This window comes from Chaetodon trifascialis, chromosome 15 (genome assembly GCF_039877785.1).
Source record: "Chaetodon trifascialis isolate fChaTrf1 chromosome 15, fChaTrf1.hap1, whole genome shotgun sequence".
NCBI classification, from domain to species: Eukaryota; Metazoa; Chordata; class Actinopteri; order Chaetodontiformes; family Chaetodontidae; genus Chaetodon; species Chaetodon trifascialis.
In genome coordinates this window covers 23,286,863-23,313,958 of record NC_092070.1, presented here as the reverse complement: position 1 = coordinate 23,313,958, position 27,096 = coordinate 23,286,863, and the positions used below count along the sequence as shown (strand labels likewise).

Below are 27,096 nucleotides of genomic sequence, written 5' to 3'. Positions count from 1 at the left end.
ACAGTGAAAATAGCTTCAGTTTGCTTTTTATTTACTTCTGTGTACACACTAAATCAGTAAATCTACTTTTACTTTCTCGTTTGGGCGGCTGTAACTGAAATGTTGCAGTTTTGCTGCTCTGGTCCAATGAGGAGGATCTTCTTTGCTGGTTTGGATGTCGACTCGTGAGGCAAGCTGTTAAAACAGCTTTGATAAAGAAACTTTTTTGGAGAGCATGGCTGCATTGGAAAACCATTAGCTGGTGGATCATGTCCATATTGAAAAGTTTGCATGGACACATGACTTGAATTTGCATATTCTCGTCACTGCTCCACGCCTGCTGATCGTCAAGAACAAATAGTTAATTTCATTTTAACCACTGCTGTAGTAAATTAATTACTTTTATCAGTGTAACACGTAGTAAAAGGGATTACAATTTTTAATTTTTCAGTCATTTCATTACAGTTATTAATCCCAGTAACGCTGTGTGAGCAGGAGTTCGATGGTGTGTTCATATCAGTTTGTTCTGTGTTGGCTGGACAGTCCAAAATTGTCTCGGTGACATGTTTTGTTGTTAGCTGTCTTGCTATGTTAGCCACCGCTAAGCCTAACATTAGTGTGCATTCAGGGATTCCTGGTTTTGTTGAGAGTTGGAGGGTGTGTGACCCACAGAAACGAGGAGGCGTCTTTAACCTGCTGTCTTTCTAATGGCCAGCAGGAGGCGACTCCACTGGCTGCAAGAAGTAGCTCAATTGATGTGAGCTTTTGGGAAAAAGCCCCCAGTTCTCTCTGCAGTTATTACGTCAGTAAACAGTTTCCTAATGAGTTCATGGTTTCAAGTCTTCGTCAATACAGCATGATGTTCAGTTTGTAAACTCTGGTCCCATTCAGACTGAAATAGACGATAAAACAGTGTATGCGCTACCATGTGATTGACAAGCGGCCATCATGGCATGTCTTTGGTGTATTTGACAATCAAACCAATGTCCAGAGTCCCTGTTGACCCCTGATGTGGGACCCCCTCCCCCACCCGGCCACAGCCTGCAGTGGTTTGAAACTAGAAGTCAGAAAGTGTCCGTCTCCTCGTCTCCTGTCTCCATCGGCGGGGACGGTAATTGAGGCCTCTCAGAGAGCCGAGCAGTGCGTGCCAGTGCTGGAGATTAAGCCCAGCCAATTAGGCTGTGTTTGACTCTCTGAGCGCTCTGAGCGCTTGTTCCCGCCCATATGTGCCAGAGGACGGTCTGATAACCGCTCGGATCAGTCCTATGAGGAGGCCTCTGTCAGGCCGGGGGTGGCGGGGTCGCAGGGTGGAGGCTGCGCTCTGGCCCTCGGACCACCGACGCTCGCCTGCACGTGTGTGTGTGTGTGTGTGTGTGTGTGTGTGTGTGTGTGTGTGTGTGTGTGTGTGTGTGTGTGTGTGTGTTAACCTCTTCCCAGGCTGTGATTGGAGGAGAAGGCCGCAGTGCTCCCAGTGGCTTGCCAATTAGGACACTCACATCCATAAATATTTCAGCCTCCTTCTTATATAGGTCAGGCCTCTCTCCATCGCTGTCTCTCACACTCTGCCTCTCTTCACCCTCACACCCGAATATTTCACGTTGGTCGTATCGCACCTATCGTCGTCGTCTTGAACGAGAGCTCAGAGCCTTTCCCTGTTTCTTGGGCGCATGAAGAGGTCATAGAGGACGCGGCGTCTCGGTGGGTGTCTCCGGTTTAAACCCCAGTGATGTATTTTCCTGTCTGCCCATTTCCATTTCACGGACACACACCTGATATTTCCATAATGAGGAGTTTCACGGCGCCTCTGGGTGGCCAAAGACAGAGAAAAGCTGCCTCTGCTCTCACATGCAGGAGAGGGAGAGGGGGGGATAGTTATGCAACAGAGATGATGTCATTTCAGGTGAAGGCCCCAGCGGAAGTGACATCACCGGGGAGCTTGCCGGTCCAAAATCGAGGGGACACACCGGTGATGTCATCAAACAGCATAGCGAGGAGGAGGGAGATATTTGGTGCCGCGGTTGCTGAGCAGAAAACAGACGAATGCGAATGCGTTCTGCTAAACGTGCACCCCCGCTTCATCACACAAACACACACTCTGATCTGCTGTCCTTACACTGACACACACACACATACACACACATACATTCAAACACACCACATCTCAGTAGCTTCTGTGTGTGTGTGTCTGCTCCGTGAGCTCTCCCAATAGCAAGGCAGTTTGCACATCCACACGGGGTTATATAAGACAGCTGAGGCACACTAAAGCGCCAGTGGGTTTTTAGATCATGCCGTGTCGGAGCTCCCATCATCCACTGCTCTACTGGGCGCTAAGCAGCTGAGAGAGAAGAAAGAGAGGAAGAAAACGCCCAGTTATGCAAGCTACTAATACTGAACGGAGAGACATCAATTCACTGTAATACAGAGAGGAAGATCATGAGGGGAGGAGGGCAGGGGTGTCGGACTGGAGCAGGAAATCAGCTGTTAGTCAGAGGTTTTCGACTTTTAGGAGTAAAAGCTTCTCTTTGGATGCTGTTTCGGACTATCCAACAATACGTCATCAGTGTCACATTATCAATCAGCGGAGAAATGAAGTGCAGCTGTGTTGATAAGCACTGAAGCCATTTTCCAAGCAAACTGGTTCCAGCTGCTTTTCTCTGAACCACTTTAAGGCTTTGGACTGTTGGACTGTTAATACGTTCACCTGAAGCTTTGATGAGCTGTGACGGGACGTTTCATGGACCAAATGATTAATGGAAAGAATGATACATACTCCAAATAGATGAATTGGTTGAATTATAGAGAATAATCATTTGTTGGAGGCCTAATAGATCACATGCTGTAAAATACACTACAGCTGCAGCTGATGATTATAATCCTCACAGATTAATCTGACGACAGCTGGTTTTTCAATCAATGGATTCATTGTTTATTCTGTGAAATGTGAAAAAATGGCACATAACTTCCAAAGCGGTGTCTTCAGACGTCTCATTTCGTCACTTAACGTAAACACAGAGGAGCAGAAAAAGGCAGCGACCAGAGGATGTCTGACATTTTTTCAGACAGCTGTCAATCGACTGGTCGCAGGTCCTACTGGAGACAAAGCTGCCATTTTCTGCTGTCCCACACCAACCAGTCCGTCTTTCATCGTTTCGCTGCCAATTCTCTTAACAATATTTGTCATTTTGTGGTTTTTATTAAGTCCTTTTCTCTTCGCCCCGGCCAGAACGTTTCCCACAGCTTCATGCTGTGTGTTTGCTTGTCGTCAGATCAAAATCTTTTGTTTTTCCAGCAGCGCGCTGAAAACAATCCCCCGATCATGCAGCGTGTCCCACTTCCACAGCACAGACAAATACCTTCGAGTGTGCACGATACTGTGATGCTGACACTGCACTGTTTTAGCAGGAAATAATCAAGAAATTGATGTTTGGTGTTGGAAGTCAATCAGTTTGCAAATGCAGACTTCATTAATTCAAAGCAGCTATAATCAATATTTTCATATTAACAATGTATGACTGCTTGGATGTGAGCGAGGTCGCTGTAGTGTCAAACCCGCAGAGAGTCAGCGCTCGGCTCTGCAGCTCCTCTCAGCTCCTCTCAGCTCCTCTCAGCTCCTCTCGCTGTCTTCTTTCAGCTCTTTGTTTTGTCTTTCTCTCTGTTTAGGTTCACTCTCAGCGCTCTCTCAGTGCAGTTTCCGGCCACAGCAGGAAGCTGTTTTCTGCTTAAAAGCTCAAAAACCTCCACCGTGCACGACCTGCTCAGCACCAAACAGCAGACAGACACAGTCAGAGACTAGCTGGTGAACTTGGTGGAGAATTTAGCAGCTGAACAGGCAGATGTGTCCCTGAGGAGGCCAAAGCAGAGCTAAAAGAGAGTAAATATAGTCTTAAATCATCAGGCGGCCTGAACACGGCGCCAATCCCTCCTGAAGGATTAACCCCATAATCAAGAAGATTTCATTTATATTTTTCCTGCATGACTGAAACATAGTCAGAATGAAATAAAGTTTAGAATCAGAGCATTGGGCTCCCACGATTCATTTACAGTCGCCCACAGGCGAGCAGTTTGAGCATGTAGCCGAGTCAGAAGTCAATGAAGAAAAAGGAAAATGCAAAAAACTGCAGCTTTCAGCCACGCAGTTCACTTCCTCATGGACCTTCCCGCGTGTTTTTGCCCCGAGCCGGCGTTGATCTGCCTCTGGTGTTCGCATGCGTTCATCTGCGAGTATTCGCTGACATTGATGACAGAAGGGCAGGCCTGTCACAGCCCGTGTCACCCCGGGGCCTCGCGGCAGACTGGACGCTGGCCTGAACTGGCTTTGGCGTCGCCCGATAAAATCAATGGGTCTGGGGCAGGACACGCAGGGGCTTGTAGGGCAAAGCAGGGGGTGGCAACAACAGTGGCTCTTCGACCAGCGCTGAGTCTCTAGTACCAGTTTGTGTACAAGTGTGTGTGTGTGTGTGTGTGTGTGTGTGTGTGTGTGTGTGTGTGTGTGTAGGGAGAGGAGTGGGAGGGCCTCGCCACAGTGCTTTAATGTGATCACATGACCACGGTGGGGTCATCAGAAGGGTAGATGATGTGTTGAAGAAGTTAACATCCAGCTCTTTGTTTGCTTTAGCGGGTGTCCCAGTCGGTCGCGCTGACATTGAGCGTCCCGCGCTTCAAGCAGTATCCAAGGCAACAAATAAGGAAGCCATCGACTGAAGCATAAAACACACGACACACACACACGCGGCCAATAAATTAAAAGCCAATCATTTTTGTCCTGGTTGACCGAGTGAGTGCTAGCACTCTAACTTTATATCTTATTAACTGGGGGAATAGAGACGGCGCAGCTTGTAAAACACAGAGGTGAGAGAGTGCACCCTCGTATTAAAGCCAGATTAGAATACACAGGATGAGCAGCGGCGGTGGCGGCGGCGGCCATCATCAAAAGACAGCTGCTCTCTCGCAGATCAGTTTCTCACACACACACACACACACACACACACACGTTTATTCTTCAGTTCTGAGCTGACACAGCCCAAAAAACTCCCACCGCTGTGAGAGAAAATGGCAAATTATGTACTTGTGTCCTTTTTATCTGCACATATAAAGCAGCGGAGAGCGAGGTTTGACCGCTTTCTGTGTAATACTTATCAAAACTGAGAAGAGCTTTAGTGTTGCAGGAACGTATTTGTCGGCCATAGAGTGAAAGTCATCACAGGAGTCGTTTTTTGTGTTTGATTTAGATGACTGAAACGTGTCTGAGTGCAGAAATAATGGACATGTTATACATCTGTCATGTGAAGATGGTACCAGCTCCCACAGATGATGTGTCTTTGTAGGAAATACTGAATGTGAACTGAAACTGTTTGTCTCTACTGTCCAATGAAGACATAAAACGCCCTATTTTTGGCCTCCAGCATCATCAGCCCCAAAGCGTTAGCATTAGCAGCGTTGCCTGAAGCAAACTTCCCTGTACAGCGATGATGTTGCCTTTTATAATTAATTAAGTGGATCTTCCAGTTCACCACCGGCCCTTCTATCGATGCGACCGCAGATAAAACCTGCAGCTCAGTGTGGCGTTTACTTCCCCGCTGACGTGTGATGTCGGCCGCGCTGTCACGCCGACGTTCAGCCGTGATCTGCGGGGACATCAGCAGCGGACTGGAGGGTAATTACAGTAATTGAAATGTGTTCTGTGGAGGGAACTTTAATTGTGTGTCATGTGAAGTGATTTCAGGGAGTGAGGGAGCTCTTCCACCGTGTTCCACTGACCCGCTCTGTGTGTGTGATGTGATGTTAATATGACAGAGCGGCGTTCAGTGGGAGGACTGCCGGCCTCCGATGGCCGCTCTCTGATGAGGTCATCCATGTACATCTTTACACTCAGCCTGGTCTCATACATACGGACGCTAAATCTGATTCCTAATCAGGAAGTTCAAATCGTTTTTTTCTCTTTTTTCTTTGATTATTGTTTGTTTCAGGTCGTCCTGCAGCTTCAAAAAATAAAACATCATCATCGTAAAAGTATTATGACGTATCCAGTGGTGTATTCAGATCCTTTACTTCAGTAAAAGTAGAGACAGCAAACTGTGAAATACTCCAAAATACTCCACTACTACTAAAAATCCTGCATTCAAAACATTACTTAAGTAAAAGTATGTAAGTACTATGAGCAAAATACACAGTAAAAGTACTCATGTTGCAGTAAAATGTTCCCCGTCAGTGTTTTTCTGTCATATCTGTATTTTACTGCTGTAGATGTTTCAGGTTGAGCTCATTGAGCTACTTCAGATCCTGTTGGCTCGTTTAATCTGCAGCAGTGCATCACGTCCTGTAAGATGGTCGTATGTTTGCGGCGTGGCCGTCCTGTGAGAACCACGTATCACAGCGTATCAGAGGCATGAATGTACGAGTGAGATCGAGTCAAAGTGTCTTTCACTCAAGTTTTCACTTAAAGCAAAATGTGTCACTGTCCCCTCTGACTCTGCAGGGGTCAAAGGTCAGTATCTCCTTTCCCATTAAGAGACAAGCCAAATTCATTTTGTTCTTAAGAAGAGGAAGCAGGGCTGCTGACATGTTGATCGACCTCAGCAGGACGCCGGCGGTTGTTGGCCGTTGTGTGAAGCTTCAGCGGTCTCAGCTGGACAAAGCGAACGTGCTCCTGACGTCCTTTCTTATCACGATCTCTCAGTTCAGGTTAAAGTTAACCCACAAAATCTGCGCTGAGTTTAGGCCGGGATGACTTTTAGTGGGAGATTTTGATGCTTTTCTGGACATGAAATAGCCTCGAAGCTGAAAGTTGAAATCAATTTTCCCTTTTTAAAGGAAGAATCTCAGTATGTAAATCAGTTGCTCACCTGGTAGTTGTCTTACTGCAGCGGCCCTTCGCTGCTCGTCATCCTCTCCCTCCGCTGCCTTCTTCTTCCTCCAGCTGTCACTATCACAATAAAGAAGAATAAAACAACAGTCATCTAAAAAAAACCCTGATCACTGTGGCTCTTGTCACTTGGCGTGCAGGTGATTTTTATGAATATTTCAAACAGACTGAGGACAGGAGTGAGATAAAGAACACAGAAAATCCAAAAACAAATAATCAGGACAACATGAATCCAAAGAAAATGGCTCATTAATGAATTCCCAGAGGCGTCTCAGACGTCACATCTGAACGTCGCAGCTCTCTCTCTTCTTCTGGTTTATAAATGCCAGCGAGTGCGACCTCCATTTATTTTCTAATCAATTCAAGTCAAATTGCATTCTGCCTGCGAGGTGTGTTGTCAGGATACATAAGCTTTTAGATGCAGGTTGAACACTGCGTAAGCACTCTGCTACATTTTGAATTTAGCCACCAAAGCTAATTTCCTTTGTTTATGCGCGTTGTTTCACACTGTGTATTTTAAGGCGCCCCGTGGATGCTCCCACTGCTTTTTCAGAGGTGTTTTGTGAATGTTTGATGCCGGGGTTGATGGGGGGAGGCTGGGAGGGGTGAGAGTTTGGGCGGAGGGGCAACGAGCCTCCTGGTCAGGAGGACGATGCAAGGGCTCGGTATTGATGAAGAGGAGGGGGAGGAGGAGGTGTGGAGGGGATTAATAAGCGTTTGTAGTATTAAATCAATGTGCCTGGGAGCTGAGGCACCTGATTAGCATGACCCTGTCCTGCACATCAGCACATTCTGGGCTGGGGGAGGCTGATTAAGAGCCAATGCTAATTTCCTCTCAACCCTGTCAATGAAAGAGAGAGAGAGAGGGAAAGTAAGACAGAGAGAGAGATGGAGGGTGCAAAGACACGCCTTCGTAACGAGGACAGCGCACGTTAGCTCACATGTACCGTACATGTGTGGAATGTTTGTGCACGTCATGTTTATGCATTTCATGGATGTCGAATGTGCTGACGTGAGGCAGAAGCTAAAATCCAAACGTGACCTTTTATCTTTGATTCGAAGGGAGAGCAAAGATCTACAGAGCCAGCGGAGGATGATTTAGTCATTTGTGCTCTTGAATAAATAATTTGTCCGTTCCATTTAGCATAACTTATCACCTTCATGCCATTAGTCTTGTCTCACGTGCACCCTCCACACTCTCACTGTGGATTCATTGGACGTGAGACCGTTTTATTTTTATTTTGGGCTAAGATGTGCGGTTAAACCTCCGGTTTTATACACTGTGTTATCTTAGAGATTCACATCAAGTACATGAAATAATATAGTGCCTGTAAACTGTATGCAAAACAGTGTGGAAGTTTCAACACTGAATTAAAGCGGATTTACTGACGGTGATCCAAAGGAAAAAAACGTTCAGTCTTAACATGAAAACAGATCTCATAATATAACATGGAAAACACTTCTTTGCCAGATTATTCACGCCTTTTAATAAGATGCACCTACATCATCAGTGGTGCAGCCGGTTTTAGAAGTCACATCATTAGCTGCATGTACATTTTGAGTGCTTTTGTCTTCAGATATGCAGCTTGAATAAGCAGCTTTGGAAGTTTAGCTGAACAATAACTTTGCATGCAATATTTAGAGGCTAGCTTAGAGTTGATTCTCTACTCCAGGATAAATATTAAATGCAGGCCCCCATGAATTGGCTCCTTTGCTCCCTTGTGTGTTTGTTTCCTGCAGCTTCAGGAAATTAAAGCAACTGCCAGTCAGCGCATGAACGCCTCTAAATATTCATATTATTTACCATTTGGATGCAGGCTGCATGAGTGAAGCCACAGTGGCAATGAGGACGAGCTGCTGTAGAAACCCAGCCACGGGCCTGCATGGGTGTTGAGTCTCATTAAGTTGTTTGTCAGCCAGCGCCGAAGAGTGCCAGCGCTCGGACACCAGCCTGAGCTGCAGCCGTGCCAATCGATACAGTACACACAGTATCCGCTCTCACCCTGTGTCTCTGTGAGTGGGTTGGCACGCATGCCGGCAGGACGGCAGGGCCGGGCGGGGCGAGCCGAGCCCCGAGCATCGCTCATTACTACAGCTCCTGCCCCGGCGCAGCCACCAACAGGCCAGGCGGGGCTGGGCGCCACCTGTGTCCGAGCACTGCTGCACCACACAGACCTGGAGAAAAGGCCAAGTGCTGCGCAAAGCGTTGCTAAGTCTTTTAGCTTTACTGGGCAATACGTGGAAATAAAACAGAATATGAGAACATGCTAATCCTCCAACATATTTAATGTCTGAGCTCATCAGCTTTATAGATTTTTGTAAATATGTTGTGTAAATATATGATTATTCAAGTTGGAACAGGAGCAGCAAAAGACTGGGAAAGATGTGGAACGTTCCAAAATCACCTGTTTGGATCATTCCACAGGTAAACAGGCTCATTGGTGGCAGGTGAGAGTGTCATGACTGGGTATGAAAGGGGCATCCTGGAAAGGCTCAGGGTCACCACTTTGTGAACACATGATTGGATAAAGGAGATTAGCACATGGACTCAGGAACATATGGTAAATGTCTTGTCAGTAAACACAGTTTGTTTGCAAATGCGGTTTTAATTTAGTCTCAACTTTTTTGGAATCAGGTTGTAGAGGAGACAATCAAAAAACGCTTGCAGCCCGTTAGCATAGCTTAGCATAAAGACTGGAAGCAGGAGGAAACAGCTAGCCCGCCTTTCTCCAAAGTTAGCACAATCCAGCTACCAGCACATCCAAAAACTTGTGAAATAACATGTTATATATTAGTTAATACTTACGAAATTATTACAAATGACAAGTTTTGTTTCCACGGGGGGGCTAGTCAAGCTAGCCTTTTCGCTAAGCTAACCAGCTGCTGGCTGTAGCTTCATATTTGCTGTAGAGACATGAGAGTATCGAATGTTTTCATCTAACTACAAAGAAAGCAAATACGCATACATCCCAAAATGTTGATCTGTTCCTTTGATATATGATTCATTTCCCATTCTTCTTGTGACATTAGTTTACTTTCCGGGCTCCCACCCCCTCTTCCTTTCCACACTGTGGGTAACTCAGTCGCCTTTTCCCTCATGTGCATGTGACGGATCAGAGAAACCAAATAGTGACAATATTCAGTGTTCTTGCTCAATAAAATCAAAGTAGATGAGATTTCCTCCATCTGGGGGAAGCAGAGCCCTGTGCCAATTTTCATTTCGGCTACTGACAGGAAAACAACCAGTGATCGTGGTGGTAAATAGAAAAGTGCCAATCATCACGAGGCAAACAGTACAACAAGCAGCATAAATAGAAATCAATTAGAGTTTGAGAAAAGCTGCAATTTTGTTTTTTTCTTTGCCTTTGAAGATTCTGCCTCATTTGAATAGAACTTTCAGGAGTTTGGGGAAACTTCCTTTTATTTGCACTGTAAATGTAGCTCACTGGGATTTCAGTCAGCATGTAAATGCAGGTGAACTCGGGTGTGAACGCCGAGTCAGATCTAACCCATCATTTGTTCACTTACTGCCTGTCAAGCTTTCAGTCCAGCACAGTTTAGAATGACGGTAATTCAACACTGTCATTTTTGAAACAATGGGTTTCAGATTGCACACAATTAAAACAATTAAAATCTTATTTGTTTTAATGTAGAGAAAAACGCACTTCAGCAGCATCAGATTTATGCTTTAGGGTCCATATTTTCAAACTGTTGCCGTGTGCTGGATTTGAGCATTTGCAGTAATCCAGCATCTGAACACAGTCCAGAGGAAGTTTGGCTGAGAGTGAAGTAAACTTTTCCAAATGAAAAGTAGGACACAGAGCTGCTACTCTAAACTCTGATGTAGTAGCATCGTATAGCCTCCACGCTGTGGATGTTTCTGTAAACTGGTTAGCCGGGCATGCTAAACTTGCAACTGTCATCACAGCAGATAAACAGTGTTTAATCGATTCCTTTCATGTTTCCAAGCTATGATTGGCCAGTGACTGCTCGGGGGAGGGGCTTAGCAAATGGTCAGTGATGATGAAAATGATTTGTAGTAGCTGTACTTTAATTCTAAAATGAATGACCAGAAAACACGTTGAAGCACGGTGTTGCGTGTGAGCCCAAAATCCTTGAACGGGTGTCACATGAATGAGGGAGTCGTTGGGGGAGAAACTGAAGATGCACCACTCTCTGTGATCGTGACCTCGACCCAAATCAAAACGGCGACCTCAGTGCTAATCACAGGGCTCCCCAGAGCATCCTTTCATGTGGGCCGAGGCGAGGGCTTCAGAAACACAAGACGCCGCGGAGGTCGCCGCTGTCATTAGCTATTAGCACCGAGGTCAAAGCTTTCATTTGGACGGGGTCGTTGTTTTCCAACAGCCGGAGACTGACAGAGTTTTACCACACAGGACGAAGGCCGTCCCAGCAGCCGCTGTCAGAGCCGTGTCACCTATAATCATACCTACATACGAACCGTTCATGAGCAGTACAGCTGCTTTTATTCAGTTTGAGACAACGATGATGTGATGATGATGGTAGTTCAGTCTTTTACCAAATATAGAGGAAAAAGAAAAAAGGAAGTTTGAGAGGCTGTTTTTTATCCTTTAGCACTGAGTATCTATGCACTGATGCATCGGTTTGAATCTCATAATGTCATGTATCCTGATATATTTTACTTCAGGAGGATTTTGATTGAGAAGCTCAAACTTACTGTATCTGTAAATTCATTCTGTGCATGAATAGGATGAAAACAGCTGTCCCAGCATCCCTCTGTCAGAATAACGTCAGCCTGCTCGAGATAATTGCCATTTTTTGAGTTTCACAGTTGCTTTTCTTCAGTTTGAGAAAATGCTGATATGACTGCAATGCTAATTCACCCTCCTACCAAATGTATACAAATGACCACCCTCCAGCTTATGAAAGCTTTTTTATTCATTAGCTTTTAATTGGTATTAACTTTCATTTATTTCAGCATTGAAGTCGAGCTGCGGAGAGTAAAATGAACAAAAAAAGTCACATTTCATTGCAGGTTTTCAGTGAGAAAGCTTCAATATGTCAGAGGTGGCTGGCATTATTAGCCTGTAGCTAATGTTTAATAGAAGGTCAACATCAGCTCAGTGTATCAACAGATCAATATATTTGTCTCACCCTGTGCAGGACTGTTAAACATGGCGTATCATGGACCTGTCCTTTTGCTTCTGCACTAACACATCCAGAGTCTAGTCCCTGTCTATCTGTCAGCCTGTCAGTCTCCCTGCCTGCCTCCCCCGGGGTGCTGCTGTGCTTAAACATCCCTCCAGGCAGGATCCCAAACTCTGACAGGGACTCAGCCGCTCCTTAAAAGATGGAAAGTGAAGATGTGAAAGCTGCAGAGTGTGGTGAGGGAGGATTGAGTTTAAATAGGTGGCCTCTGTGATGGATGCAGCCTCACCGCCTCGGGGCATAGTTATTGTCCCTCCAACAATTCCCATCGTCGGAGCTCACTGCAGGCAACAAGCAGCTCGGAGACACAGCTCTCTGAGCCTCGTTCGTACGCGATGTGAACGCTGACACACTCGGTATCGCACAGCAGAAGAGAGTGCATCCTGACGTGAAAAATCTGCAGGGAATTCAGCCTTTTCTTCCGAGGTAGAGCGTGGTCAGCCAAACCCAGGGGCGGCAAACTGGAGCCCGATCCCTGGGAAGGCACAGTGCATGCTGGGAGGTCACTGTGAAGGTCACTGCACTTTGCAGTGTGCTGCTGAACATGGATGTTAACACAAAGGATGCACGGGGCCGGAGAAGGCCTGCAGGCCAGCCGATCCTCGAAGTCATGCGAATGAGCTGGATCTTCTTGCCCTGGAAAGCTCCGGCATCACGAGCGCCATCGCCGCTCAATGTTTCTCAGAAGCTCCATGAACCGGAGGCGCTTGTTCTGCGGAGACCAGCTGCCGCACACAGCTCTTATGTCTGTGGATATAATGTGGTTTGAAGAAGCGGGGCAGATAACTGTTGTGCTAAGGGTGCCAGTAATCAACATTTGTGCTGTGATAAGAGTGGTCACCTTCAGCTGTGAATTCTTCAGCGTTTCCACTGACATTTATTCTTACTGGGAGGAACATTTTCATTTTCATTTCATTTTTTTAGAGGAAAGAGAAACTCTGGCCTGAATTAGACAAAAAGCAAATCTAATAATAATAATATTTTCTTGACATTATTTTTTCTCCTCGGGTCTTATCCTCTTAATTTTGATTTGCAGTGGTGGTTATTTCTGTTGCTAACTGTAGAAAGAGCTCAGCTGACTCTCTGATCCTTTTCGTCCAGCTGATTCTGTGAAGGTGAAACTGTGGAAGGAAATGATGATGTTTTAATCTGAAAGTGTGATAAGTGAACGCTAGTCTCCGGACAGGAACAAGGTCAATACCAGCAGATGTGAAAGAACAAGTTCGACTCGGCCGAACGAAACAAATTCTCTCTCGTGTTGTTTCCAGTTTTCCCCACATTCTTCTTCTTCTGCTTTCTTTATTTTAGCCGTCATAACATAGATTAGGCCACCACGTTCTGGTGAAACTGCGCTTGGCATAGCCTAGCTTATTTGTTCCGAACCAGGTTATGGAAACGCATTTAATTCATATTTTCTTTTGCTTAAAATTTACTTACAATAGATGGAAACACGGCTAATAAGATCCGATGATAAGAGCAATGTCCATGAATGTCAGCTGCTTAGTGGAAACAAAGGGCAGAATCCCCTCGTGCTAACTTCAGTGATCTAAATAAAGTGTTGAAGCTGAAGCGTTTTTAGCCTTTTCTCTCTGCGTCAGAGCCTCTCTGAGGTTTCTGAAAGTTTGGTGTCACCTTGAGATCCCGCACTATTAAACAGCCCCACTGTCAACAATCAATACGTTTGGCTGGCCCTCTATCCCTCTTTTGTCTCTGCAAATGAAGCTGATGGATGAAAAAGAGCCCCGGTGCCCTCTCCCAGGTAATGTGCTGTGAACGGCCGTGTCAATATCTTCAGGGTTAACAGGGTGGAGCGATGGAGGCTGAGACGGGGGGACTTTAGGAAGAGCGATGCATCTGGAGCGGGACACAGGAGCAGGGTTGACTCTCAGGACAACTTAATATTTAATCAACCCACCTCGCCGGTAACCCTAAACCCCACAATCCCCTCTGGTCGTGCAAGGAGACAAGTGGGGGGGGGGGCAGAGGAAGATGGGGGGAGGGCGAGACGACACTTTATCTTTCAAATGGTCTTCTGCTTTGACTGAGTGTGAATTAAGTGCGAGAGAGAGAGAGACGGAGAAGAGAGAAAGAAGAGATGAGACGGGGGACGTTTGCTGGCGAGATGACTGTGTGCAGCAGACAGAGACAGACAGAGGAATGAAAAATGGACGGCGGTGGATAACGGCATTAAAGTCTTCTTCATCACAGAGATTGGAGCTCCGTCTCCGGGCTCTTTCAGCCAAGGTTAAAGAAAGTGATAAGCACACTGTGATGCTGAGTGATGACACGATGAGTGCAGGTGGGACAGCGGGCAGAGACGTCCCAGCGTCGGTCAAAAACACTTTCCTTCCCTTTGCTAGAAAACAGGGAGCTTCAGTCGTCCGTGCAGACTGACTTTAAAGGATTCAGCCACACGTGAAGACAGAATAGATCATTAATATATTAATATTTACAATCTTTCTTTTTTCCTTTAACCACACTACAGGTCATTTGAATAGTACGGAAGACCACAAGTGCCACAGTAATTATTATAACACATAATCAACATTAATCCATTAAATAGAATAAAATAGAATCATGGATATCTAAATAAGTTTAAAATAAGTTCAGAAATGCAGTTTTAAAAGAGAAACGAGCAGCATTTCCGTTGATCATCAGTTAGACAAATTTTTCAATTTTTTTTTTTGAAATCCCGTAATTTTTTTGTGTGAATTCATTCATCTATTTTAAATTATTATTTATTATTGATGGCTTAATGCATTAATGCAGGGGGTGTTACAGGCGAGCGTGGAGCTGGTGCTCGTCAAAGCTTGACCACGCACGTCTAACAAGATGTTGATGTGATGAATGATGAATGAATGAATGCGCTGCGTTTGTGCTCCGCTCGTCTGCCTTTAACTTACAAAGCACACACACACACACACACACACACACACACACACACACACACACACTCATTCACTCACTCACTCACTCACTCACTCACTCACTCACTCACTCACTCACTGATGGCAGCGGATGGTGTCGGATGGTGTCGTGCGATGCGCTGCCCTTCATGTTGGACGCACTTTGGGTTTCGTTGTCTCTCTCAAGGACACATTGACATGTGGACAGAAGGAGCCACTAACCCTGCGATGAGAGGCCGACCTGCTGTTCCTCCACATGAAACTGAAGCCATTCTGAAATGCTGCTTGTTCATAACTGCAAAGAATAATAGTCAATGTCAAGCTTTATGCATGTTTGCATACGGTATGCAAGGACAGGATGGGCTCAGCCAATCACTGCAGTGGATCCTGAGCTGGGCTGTTGTTTTCTTAATGAGCCTCGTACTTCCTGTTTCAGTGGATTTGGGTGTGGACTTCTGGCCAACTGACAACTATTCAAGTTATTGTGTAAATAATCTTCATGTGTGGTTACAGTACGAAGCAGCATCAGCCCACGGAGCCTCGGCGGGCTCTGGTCTTTGCTGTAGTTACTGATGAGAGCCCAGTGGAGGGTGAGCGATGAGCGTCCAGCCAGCCGTGGCCGCCGCTTGGCGCTCTCCTCCACTGCAGCTGTTGACTGCTGCCTATCAGCCCGCCTGTGGGCTGAGGGTGGCTTTCCCACCGAGCTTGTCGGCGCCACGAAGCCTTCGGGCGCTGGAGGGTTGAGGATAAGTGAATCCCTGCTAGAAGAGAAGGGTGTGCGGGGGAGGGGAGCCGTGAATGGCAGCAGGTATGCGGGCAGATGGGCCGCCGGGAGCCCCGATGGCGGGTCCCCGTGGAGGTGCAGGCGGCCGAGTTCAGCACAGAGCCACCCAGCCCGGCGTCAGCACTTTGGGGAGAAGCTGGGAAAGTGCTGAGGCGGCAGCCATGTGGGGAGATGAGGTGAAGTGGTGAAAATTTAACCAGCCTGATGAAAGTTTAAGTGTGCATGTTAAACAGGAGAGAGGGGGAGGGACGGGAGAGGTAAAGCATGAAAGGCGAAAGGAGGTGCCTGAAAAAAAGGACAGGTTTGGGAGATTTCCTCGCCGTCTCTCCTGCACGACTCAAACAACAAATGCTTGCTTCTCAAACTCCAATATGACTCTAATTTTACCTGACACCTGAGGGCGTACAAGCTCTTTTTTGACCCCGGCTCGACCTCAACAGCAACATCAAATCCCTCTTCCAGTTTTTGCTTCTTGATAATTAGCTGCAAGGACGCTGCTTTGCTTCAAGGACGCGGGCTGCGTCCCTCTGCACTGCGGCCTGGCTGATATACATGCCAGAGCCCCGTAGCACTTCAGCTGACTGCCGTTCGCATGACGCTACATAAAGCAGCCAGTTCGCTCTGTGGTCTGCGGAGAAGAGCGCTGAGCGAGAGGGAGAGTCGAGCGGTGTGATTACATAAGGTTGGGTAACAGGCTCACTGTGGGGATACACACTCACTACACAGTGTTGATGGAGTCTTTCACAGGCCTGATGGGGTGTTGATTAGGATGTGCTCACACACGAGGAGCAGATGCTGAAATGGATTCTAATGTGCTTTTCTCTCTTTGTTTCTCACTCCCTCTGCTTTATGCTCTTCTTTCACCCCCACGCTCGCCGCTCTCTTTCTTTGTTGCCCCTTTGGCTGTTCTCTCTGCGTGAACACCAAATCACATCCCATTCTCCCGTCGCCTCCCTCCCCCTCCTCGCTTTGCCGCTGTCCTCCGCTGATTTCCAGGTGCGGTGCGAGCCTCCAGCATCTTCCCCATCCTCAGCGTCATCCTGCTCTTCATGGGAGGCCTGTGTATAGCTGCCAGTGAGTTCTACAAGTCACGCCACAACATCATCCTCAGCGCAGGAATCTTCTTTGTGTCTGCAGGTGAGTTTTTACTCCACAGTGACTTCACACAGCCACGAACCTCCATGACCGCCTCCTGCAGCGGCTTCACAATAAAAGCCTTTCACTGGTTCAGGAATAGTAGCATGCAACCAGAATATAATAATCTCATATTTTAACATAGGAATTAATTGTGTTTTTTCCCATTTAATACATGGATGCCTGTTTATGTCTCTCCATGAAGACTTAATGGATACTGAACAGCATCCCCAGTTTGTGCCACTAACATATCTTGAAAATCAAGTAAATAAAAACAAGTAATAAAAACCCAGATGATTGTTTGACAAGACTTTCAATGAGTACTTTTGTGTGAAAATGTAAAGCAGTGTAAAGTAACATCAGTACAGACACTATACGTGATGGTGAAATTCACAAATTGAGCAAGGGGCATATGTGATTTCTGGCTACCATCTGTTTGGATTAGGAAAACAGATGCAATGGTATCATTTTTAGAAACAAAAAGCACATTATTATTGTGACTATTGTTCCGAACAGAACCAGGGCTGACTGGAAAGTCCACATGTCCTCCGCTCTGTCTTGGGCTGTTGGTCGTCTCTTGCACCGCAGATACAAGACACTTCTTCTATTCTTCCTTCTTTTGTCCTCTTTTCTTTCCTCTTGGTCCTGTTGCTGGGCTAAAAGCCACCCATTGGGACTCATCTCTAAAAATATGGTGTCCCTGACACACTTTTCCTACGATCCATCTTCCCAGATTTACCACGTCAAACATTTCTCCGTGCGTGACTAAACTAATAAGTCAAAGAATGTACATGTGGGTATATGATGGGCTCTAGCAGAGACCACAGCTCCAGCGTGGATTATGTTATGCTCTGTCCCAAATGATCTGCATCAAGACCTGGAGCCGCCCTGTTTGTCGCTGCAAGGGCAAAGATTAGGAGTGTGAGATTGGTCATGTTGGATGGAGACTTGGACAGGGTTAGTACACTGCGTACAGTGCATGAATCAGCGCTCCTCACAGATCAGACTTGATGGTGCACGTTTAGTTAAGCACACACTAAGAATAACTCGGACCATGAGCTCATCCTGACTTATACTTTGCATCTTGTTTTCTTGTCTTCTTTGTCCTTTTCTCCATGAACCCATTACCCACAACCCTCCCCTCTCCTGCGCCTCCCAACCCTTCAGGCCTGAGCAACATCATCGGGATCATCGTGTACATATCAGCCAACGCGGGGGACCCTTCAAAAAGCGACTCCAAGAAGAACAGCTACTCGTACGGCTGGTCCTTCTACTTCGGTGCCCTCTCCTTCATCATGGCTGAGATGGTGGGCGTCTTGGCCGTGCACATGTTCATCGACCGCCATCGACAGCTCCGAATAGGGGCCCGCGCAGCCGACTACCTCCAAGGCTCGGCCATAACGCGAATCCCCAGCTACCGCTACCGCTACAGACGCCGCTCGCGCTCCTCTTCCCGCTCCACAGACCCATCACACTCCCGCGACACCTCGCCGGTGGGCCTCAAGGGCTTCAGCGCGCTGCCATCCACGGAGATCTCCATGTACACGCTGCCCCGGGACACCCTCAAGTCCACCGGCACGCCCACCGCCACCTACAACTCTGAGAGGGACCACAACTTCCTGCAAGTCCACAACTGCATCCAGAAGGACCTGAAAGACTCGAGCCACACCAACACAGCGAACCGCCGCACCACGCCGGTATGAGGGAGTCGACACAGGCCAAGCCAGCCCGGCGAAGACCAGGAGACACGGGAACCCCTGTGGGTGCAGAAGGCCCCAGGAGAAGATGGATTTCCATGTTTATAGACATTTGTTCTTTTCGTTCAGCTGCATGACTTTTCCATTACCATTGTTGAGAGTTTCAACAAAGTCTGCTGTGTTCCTGGATTGAATGGCAGAAGCGTGAGAATGGGTCAGGTTGTCCCGAGAGCGTGAGATCTGTCATTTATGCGCAGGGTTTGTTGATGAGGTTTGGGGCGCTGAAAGGCAGGGTGGGAGGGGGTGGGCATTTATGAGATAAAGAATTGATTTCATGATTTCATAGCCCTTTGGTTTGACAGTTTTGCCCCACAAGTTTGGTTGGAGCAACAAGTCAAGCTCCCCCTCAGCCAGCCCACCGCTCAGATACACACCTCTTTATTTATTGACTCATATGTTCATTTTTTGCATTAAAACTGTGAATTGTTACAGTTTGGGATTCAGTAAGAATAAGCCCAATCTGTAATCTCTAACAAAGGTACTATATATATGTATTACTTTTATAAATAAATTATTACGTTAATAACCAAGAGTTACAGACTTTACCGAAGCAAAAAAGAAAAAAAACAAGTTAACTAAACCAAGTGCTGTTGGTGAGATGAGAAAAGACTCTTTTAGTATCTGTTCATTGGAAGGTTGAGAACAAGGCGACGTCCTTTAGGTCGCAGCGGTACACAGCGACTGACGCCACCAGAGCCAGACGCAGACGGTCAGCAGTAGAATAATATCTATTCTTTTAACAGAACCTTCTCGTCTTTTTCTCAGTCCCTGTTCGCTTTCTTTTTGGGGGGTCGTAACGGGAGAGTTGAACCCCTTAACAGAAAGAGCCGACAAAAGGGGTCAAAGTTCACAAAGCAAAGACTCCAAACGCGACTTCTTCTACAAATAAAAAGGAAGGAGCAGAGGGGAAGGAAAAGAAGAGGACGCCAAACACAAAAATAAAAACAAGTTAAATATGAAATAGTACAAGAGAAGCTAAGTGACTCACCATTTCAGAAATTAAATGCATGCTATAAAATTACAGCAAATCTGCTCTTGAGAAACTTAAGTTTTAAAGGTTAATAATAATAAGGGGAAAAAAAGCAAAGACGCTAAAGTTTAAAGTATTAATGTTTTCATGTGTACTTTTCTTATGTTTTCTTTTTTATTTATTTAGTTCATTTTATCTTATTGCTTTTGTGAGACAAACCAAACAATCTACATTGAACAAAACTGCTTTTTTAAATGGTTTGGTTGATTTCTTTATAAATATATAAATATATGTATGTATGTATTTTATTTTTAAAACTCACACAGCCTTAGTCATTTCTTTGTTTCTTTTGATTTTTAATGTGTTGTTCAAATTGAAAATGAAATCTTTAAAGGTGCCAAAACCGAATGATCCTATACTTGGATGCATCAAGTCCTGATGAATAAAATACGAACCCTAGGGGGAACAAACCACCATGTTTCACTGCGTGTCTCTACCACACTTTACCTTATAACACCTTGCTGTTTGTTAGTTTTCAGCACTCACACCTGTCTGTCCGTCACATCATCATACCTGCAGTGCTGTTTCCCTTTAACCAGCTGAGTGCAGCTAATAGCTCTGGGAAAAGCTCATAAACAGACTTCGAGTTCAGAGTTTTATTACTTTCAAACCACACAACTGTGTGAAAAATAATCTGTTTTTCATTCGTATCCCTTTAATCACTTTATGACCCCTCACATTTACGTTGGGACCCCTTTGTGGGTCCCAGGCCCCAGATTAGAAAACATGAGAATAAAGGACATATGGGACTGTACATACACTATGTGTATATATGTCTCTATTAATCACATACGGGCACAAAAATCAGGTCATTTTGTCACAGTGTGGGGCCTCATGTCCCATCTGGGGACAAATAATTAGGTGTCCACAAAGTTTTTTTAAGTTTTAGGGTCAGTGTTAAAAATGAGTTAAGGTTAAAGTAAAGGTAACGACGGGGATGTAGTGGTGTTTAAGGTAAGCTGCCAGGATATAAATGTACATCAGTGCTGTCTCCTGTGTGTGGGTGGGTGTGTTCATGCACTTCTGTCTAAGAAAGATAAAATAATCCTTCATTAATCCCACAGCGGGGAAATGTGCAGCATAGAGCAGCAAAGGGCACAGAAGCATCAGTTTAAAAAAAACAAGGAGTGATAAAGAAGTGAACAATGTAATAAGTAAAACAGAGAGTGGTTGAGTTCGTATTATTACACATGGGGAATATTGATGTTGCACAGGTTAGTATATACTCATACTGCATGTGGATTACCAGTTTGGACAGCAGCAGGAAGGAAGGAGCTGCAGCATCTCTCCTTCACACCGCGGGTGAAGCGATCCGTCACTGAAGGTCAATTTGCTGCTCTGCAAACTGCAGTTAGGTTACAAAAAGTCAGAAAGGTGTAAGGGGAAGGGATTCAAACAGTACTGAGAGCTCTGAAAATGTCTTTGTTTGAAGCATGTCCACACCCTTCAAGGTTGGGGATAGAAAAAGCATTATATCAGTGAGGGTCCTGAAAACAGCAGCAGTGCAAACGCGTGTCTGTACGTGTGCTATTGTACTTCAGCTACAACGGATCTGACATGAAATGAAGAAATGCTTTCAGAAACAGTTTCAGGCTTGAAAATGGCCAATTCCTCAGACGCTGAATATCAACACAAAATATTGGCATCAGCCTTTGCACATCAGCCTTTATACAGCCATAAAAATAAAAGCTGAGTTGTCAGATATAAAACCCTGTGTGCTCTGCTAAAACCACAGCCTCTGCCTGCTGTTGTAAAGCGGTGATAACACGCTGTAATCGACCACTGGGAGTCACAATCCGAAAATATCAGCGCTGGCCCTCAAGCGCCTGACAAACCCCAGCGCCGACATGAGTGTGTGCCTGTAAGTGGATTAAAAGAGACAGAAAACGCTCAACTTCCTGCCAATTATACAATTACACAAGTTTAACACCAAGTTAATGTTACTTCATTTGCTTACTTTTTAATGTAAAGCAGCTCAAAATGACTATTTGTTATGTCCTCAGAAGGAACTGCATGATGGTTTTGACTCCTGCTGCACAGATACACCATATTTATCTCCTTGCGTGAGGTAAGAGGCCTAAGACAGGCCTGCATGTAAGACACAGACAGCCACGGTGTCTTTCTAGGACATTCCTGAGAGAGAAACACAGGTTTGCGATAACACCACCAGGTTTATTCTACCGGCAGATTCCCTGGAAAGAGAACACCAAACACCTTTTCACACTACCGCCCTAAAAGCATTGCTTTCAGGGCCAAACAGACTGCTGTGAGTGTGTATGAGCGTGAGGAAATGCTCACATATGCTGCTGAAGCAGATCTATTTGTGAGACAAAGGGGTTCATTCTTCAGGACCGCGGGGTGTTATGCAGGCGTGGTAGAAGGAGAGCGAGTGCACGAGAGGGCCTTCCTGGAAAAGGATGAATAAATAAAATAAAGGGATTCACAGCATAAATAAAGTTCAGACTGATAGTATGAACAGCATGCGCTTCCCCAAGTTTAGAGGCCAGCAGCTTCATCAAACACGGGAGGAGAGAAAAAAGTTTCTATTAGAAAAAGTGCTGAGATCCTGATTTGCCATTATCTGAGTTCACTGACACAAGCCGCTCTCCATAAATTTGAGGGGGAAATATGTCAATGTGGCAGTCTAAATGAATAGGGCTTTCTTATGTATAGCCGTCTTTATTCAGAATTTATAAGCAGAAGTCATTTTACAAGCCTGGATTACATTAAAGAGAAAGCGTGTGTGTGTTGGGGAGGAGGCTTACAGATAATAGCTCTCCCATAAGGCAGCACCCAGCTCTGCTGTCTGAATGTCACATTTTTAATATGTTTTCTCCTCGCCTCCTCTTCGGCTCTTCCTCCCCATTTTCCTCTCTGACATCATTTTCAACATGATGTCGTGAATGTTGCTGTGGGTTGGTGGACCAAGTTACAGGGAAACACTTTACACTTTCAAATTCTTCAAACTGATCGTTAGCTAACTTACTTTTTGTTCTCGCGAGGCTTAAAATTCACAGTTTATCGGTCATTAATTAGCAATCACCAGCAGATTTTATCAGCTAGCTAGCTAACGGAAGCTAAAGCTAACATTAAAAATCTGTGACTTGTTTGAAGACTTGCCCCAGGCCGATGATTTGTTTTAAAATGAAATGCCTGTGAAGGTTGAGGCTAGCAAACGCAAACTAACGTTAGCTAACATGAGTTGCTGGAGTGTAAACCTTCCCACAGAGCGCCACTAAAGTTACTGTAAACGATGATAAACGAGCATCTTGGCTCCTGTTGGACTTGAGAAGAGGTTTTTCTGATGAAACGGACATAGAGTTGGTCAATGCAGCTACCATGAGTTAATGATGCAGTAAGCTAGTTAGCGAGGCATGCTAACGTTGCAGCTGTGTATTGAACAATCGCTCTTCATGGACGCTTTTTACGAATGTAAGTCATGTAAAACTTTTCTTTTTGGGAAGACCCCAGTTTAAGACCCTCTGCTTCAGAGTGACAGCTAAGAAATAGTGAAAAACAACACAAATTTATCTGAAAATGTGGAACAATCCCTGGGCTAAATGACATTAATCTATGTTCCATCCCATCCAGCTCCTGACAGGTTGATTCACTCTGCAGGTGTAGGACGCAGAGATCCACCCTCCTCTTCCTCCTCCTCCTCCTCCTCCTCCTCTGGCTCCTCGCAGAGGGACTTGGACACCAGAGGAGGCGAGACGTGCCCTTGAAGAGTCAAAGCCTTTTTTTTTTTTTTTTGGCAGGCTATCAGAGTTGGACACTGATGTCAGGAAGGGTCAGGGCGAGAGCTCCAGCCTAATACTAATGATATTAGCGCTGGAGCTGTCTAATAGCTCCACGCACAGCTGCACCATGCAGCCGGAGCAGGGCCCCGTGATGCTCGCAGGCCACATTTCCATGCTCTGTTTGCCAGAGGGCACAAAGCGTCATTTATTGGAGATGGGACAAGAGGAACAAGAGGGGACAGGGTGAAAGCTCTTCTTCTTGCCTTCTATTGTGTGTTTTTGCATATGTGGATGTGTGTCACTATATGTGTCCCTCTCTAATTGTCCTTCCTGTGATTCTGGGCCTTGAGTATCATTGGCATTTGAGATATAAAGTCAGGTCTTGAAGTTTTTGAGGATTAAATGGCTCCTTAAAGGACAACTCCATAGGTGTGGCTTGATAGGTCTGACTGCATTTCATCTTTTATGGTAATATTGTTCTCACCTACTGTTATATAATTGCTGCTGAGATGTGGGAATGCAGTGACATTATAAAAACAAGTGTGATGGAGAAAAAAATCATCTTTTGGTCTCCACTAACTCTGCGAACAGGACACAGAAACTGCAGTTTGGTGATCGAGAAGATGGGAGGACTTCATCACCAGGTCTCTCCTCTCTAGCATTTGACCCCCTCCTCCCTTTGACTCACCCTTTCTCTCTTATTCCTGCTGCGGTGATCAAAGTGTCTCTGCAGTGATCAGAGAAGTGGGGGCACAGCCTGGTGGTGGATTTCGGGGTGGGGTCACTAGAGGGAAGGTATTGGGAGGGTTGTTGGCGGGAGGAGGGAATGAAGCCGGAGGAACACAGTTTCCTCCTGCCTGGGAAACACTGACTCTCCCTGCCCGAGCCCGGCTTTGTGTCTCTGGCAGCCTGCGAGGTTACATAACCTCACATCAAACCGACTAATGACCTTTCTCTGACTTTACTGGACAACGTTCTGGGACAGAGGAGCGAGCACCCATGGGAGCTGTGTGGGCGCGTCACCCGAAGCCTCCGAAGCTACCGCCAACTTTAAGTCACCGAGAGGAGGCTGCAGAGTTCGACGTTTCTCTGTGAATTACTGCTCCGGCAACAAAATGCAACCTGAAATGTGTTTGGATTTTGGTCGGAGGATCTTTTTCCTGTGCGTGCAAACACTGAATCTGCATGTGCAAGCCTTTGCATGTGTGTGTGTGTGTGTGTGTGTGTGTGTGTGTGAGAGAGAGATGCGGCCTGTTGTTTGTGCTGACCAGAGAACAGTTGCTGACTGCGCTCACCCCGGGTTATTTTTGGGTCATGCAGAGTTGACTGGCAACAGAGAGCTATAAGCATGGTCAACCAACTGAAAAAGAAAAAAAAATCATTGGAGCAAACATAGTCTGAAATGACACATTCACATCAGCCCTGCTGTAGATACAAGCAGCGCGGAGTTTCACCGTTTCCTGAATAAAAAATATATGGATCTAAGAGGAGTCTGAGCTCTGTCACCGCTATTTTACAAATCATCTGAAGCTTTTAAATCCAGCTCTGAATGGAGGGCAGGTTTTTTTAAAGAGAGATAAAGAGGAGGATCCAAAGTAGGCTACAGCACACAAAGTGCTCTGGGATGCGTGAAGCAAAGGGAGCGCTGTGCTCTGCCCCCTGGTGGTGTGAGGGGGGACGGGGCGCAGGGCTGCCTCCGTCAGCTCAGGGAACGCCGTGTCCATGAACGGGCCTGGAATACTGATGCCACAGTGCAGGGGTGCAGGAGCTGCAGTCTGGCAGGCCCAAGAAGAACACTCAGGCCCTCAGATTCACCGTCCTTTACAGACTGAAGAGGGCTGCTGCCTTCTTTCTGATAACATACAGCTTTGGTCAGGAATGCATATGACAGGGCTGCAAAGTCTTTGCATTCAAAATTAGCCAAAAACCACTCGAACATCCACCAAAGCTTTTCTGCACAGCATGAAGGCTTTGACTCCTGCTCAGTTCGAGCATAAAAAGTGGGACATACATACATGTTTTTTAAAAGAATTGTGTTCAGCGATAGAAGCTGTAACACTCCATCCATGAAAACATACAGACCTCAACCGAACATCGTCTCCAGCGCCTCCACCCTGCAGCAACCTGTGGTGCGTTTGATTTCACTTGGAAAACTAAAAGACTTCCACTGTGCCTCCATTGATTATTTGGCATTGTTACATTAAATTGATTTAAAGATGGTTTCAAGTCTCATGTAAGTAACTCAAACCCACCGACTTTAAATCAGTGACAGAGGCACAGACATAAGTGCAAATACAAAAATCTCTCATTTGAAATAACCAAAACTCTTCCAATTTCCACTGAAAATTGTGCGTTTATGCATGCAGCCTTTTGTCATAGTAAGAAGGTGATTGACACAACAGGTTTTCAGGCCTTGAAATGATTCAAGAGATTTATCTGTTGATTCACCCGTTATTTCAGCACTGAATTCCACCCAGTCCAAGCAGAGTAACAGACAGTCTCGTAGTAGTCCAGCCTGTGGCCTCCGGTGTGTCTTATAATGGTCCTAAGTGTGTGGTCGTCCCCTCCGACAGTCTGTCCTCCTGTCAGACACCACGCTGCAGCAACACGCAGTCGCTTCCCTCACTCTGCAGGACGGCCCGCCGCTGACCCCGTGCCAGCCGGCTGACAACGGTGCCAGGACACACACCGGCACACAGATGCACACACCTACTTACATGTACAAGCAACTGCACACACTCTCACACACTCACATAAATCAAATGCTTGGCCCTCCTCCCCGCTGTCCCAGCATGCACCCTGGTTACCTGGCTGCCGTCCCGCTAGCAACAGCTGCTATCTCAGAACTGGACTGGAGGTCCCACTGCAAGATAGCACACACACACACACACACACACACACACACACACACACACACACACACACACACACACACACACACAAATGCAGTCAAAAAGTAGAGACACAGACAACACTGGCTTCATTTTTCCCTGGCTCTAAGGAGAGCTCATTTGAGATGATGGAGGACTTAGCTAATTAGGGGCAGGGCCGGAAGGGTGGCAAGGGGGGGCAATCACCCCTCCAGAATCTGATTGGCTGGCCCTATCAAAGTCAGAAAGTGATAGGTAGTTGGCTTGTTGGTATCATGGATGGATGACTGAAAGGGTCTCGTGGGTTCGGGCCCGCGGACCTCTGGACTGAAAGGTGTGTATGAAGTGACTGTTATCACTTCCTGTTGGAAAAAACACATAATGATACAAAATGAGGACAAAGAGACACAACATGAAAACTTTGTAATTACCTCTCCATCTCTTCTCAGGGTTGGGGCTTATTTGGAGTTACAAATAGCAGCTACTTATTGAGATAAACTCATATTTGAATTTTTAACTTTATTTGACATTCGTTTAATACACTGAACAAACAATGTCACTATTTACAGTGTACACTTTATTAATGCGAACACTCAGGGCTTTACATATGAGTCTCAACACTTTCACTCATTTCCCAGATGTGCCCCCCTCCTTCAGGAGTCTCCAACCCCCCCGCTCCCTTCATCCCCGCTCTGAGGAGAGCTCATTTGAGATGATGGAGGACTGAACTAATAGGGTGGAATGGCGCGGGCAGGCCTTGATGAGAAGTGCGCAGAGATGCTGTTTGAGCAGATGCACGGGGTCATAAAGGGAGCGCCTGCTGGGACACCTAACCTCACCTGAA

At 46.0% G+C, this 27,096-nt stretch overlaps 1 protein-coding gene across 1 annotated transcript in view; it reads left to right on the top strand.

Moving 5' to 3' along the window:
* Positions 1 to 20,055, top strand: part of cacng2a (calcium channel, voltage-dependent, gamma subunit 2a) — a 61,099-nt gene extending 41,044 nt beyond the window's left edge. Inside the window, exons 3-4 of the mRNA XM_070981292.1 lie at positions 16,718 to 16,858; positions 18,023 to 20,055. Coding sequence (XP_070837393.1) covers positions 16,718 to 16,858; positions 18,023 to 18,558 — 677 coding nt within the window. The 3' untranslated portion in view covers positions 18,559 to 20,055. The remainder of the gene's footprint in view (positions 1 to 16,717; positions 16,859 to 18,022) is intronic.
* The last annotated feature ends 7,041 nt before the right edge of the window (positions 20,056 to 27,096 follow it).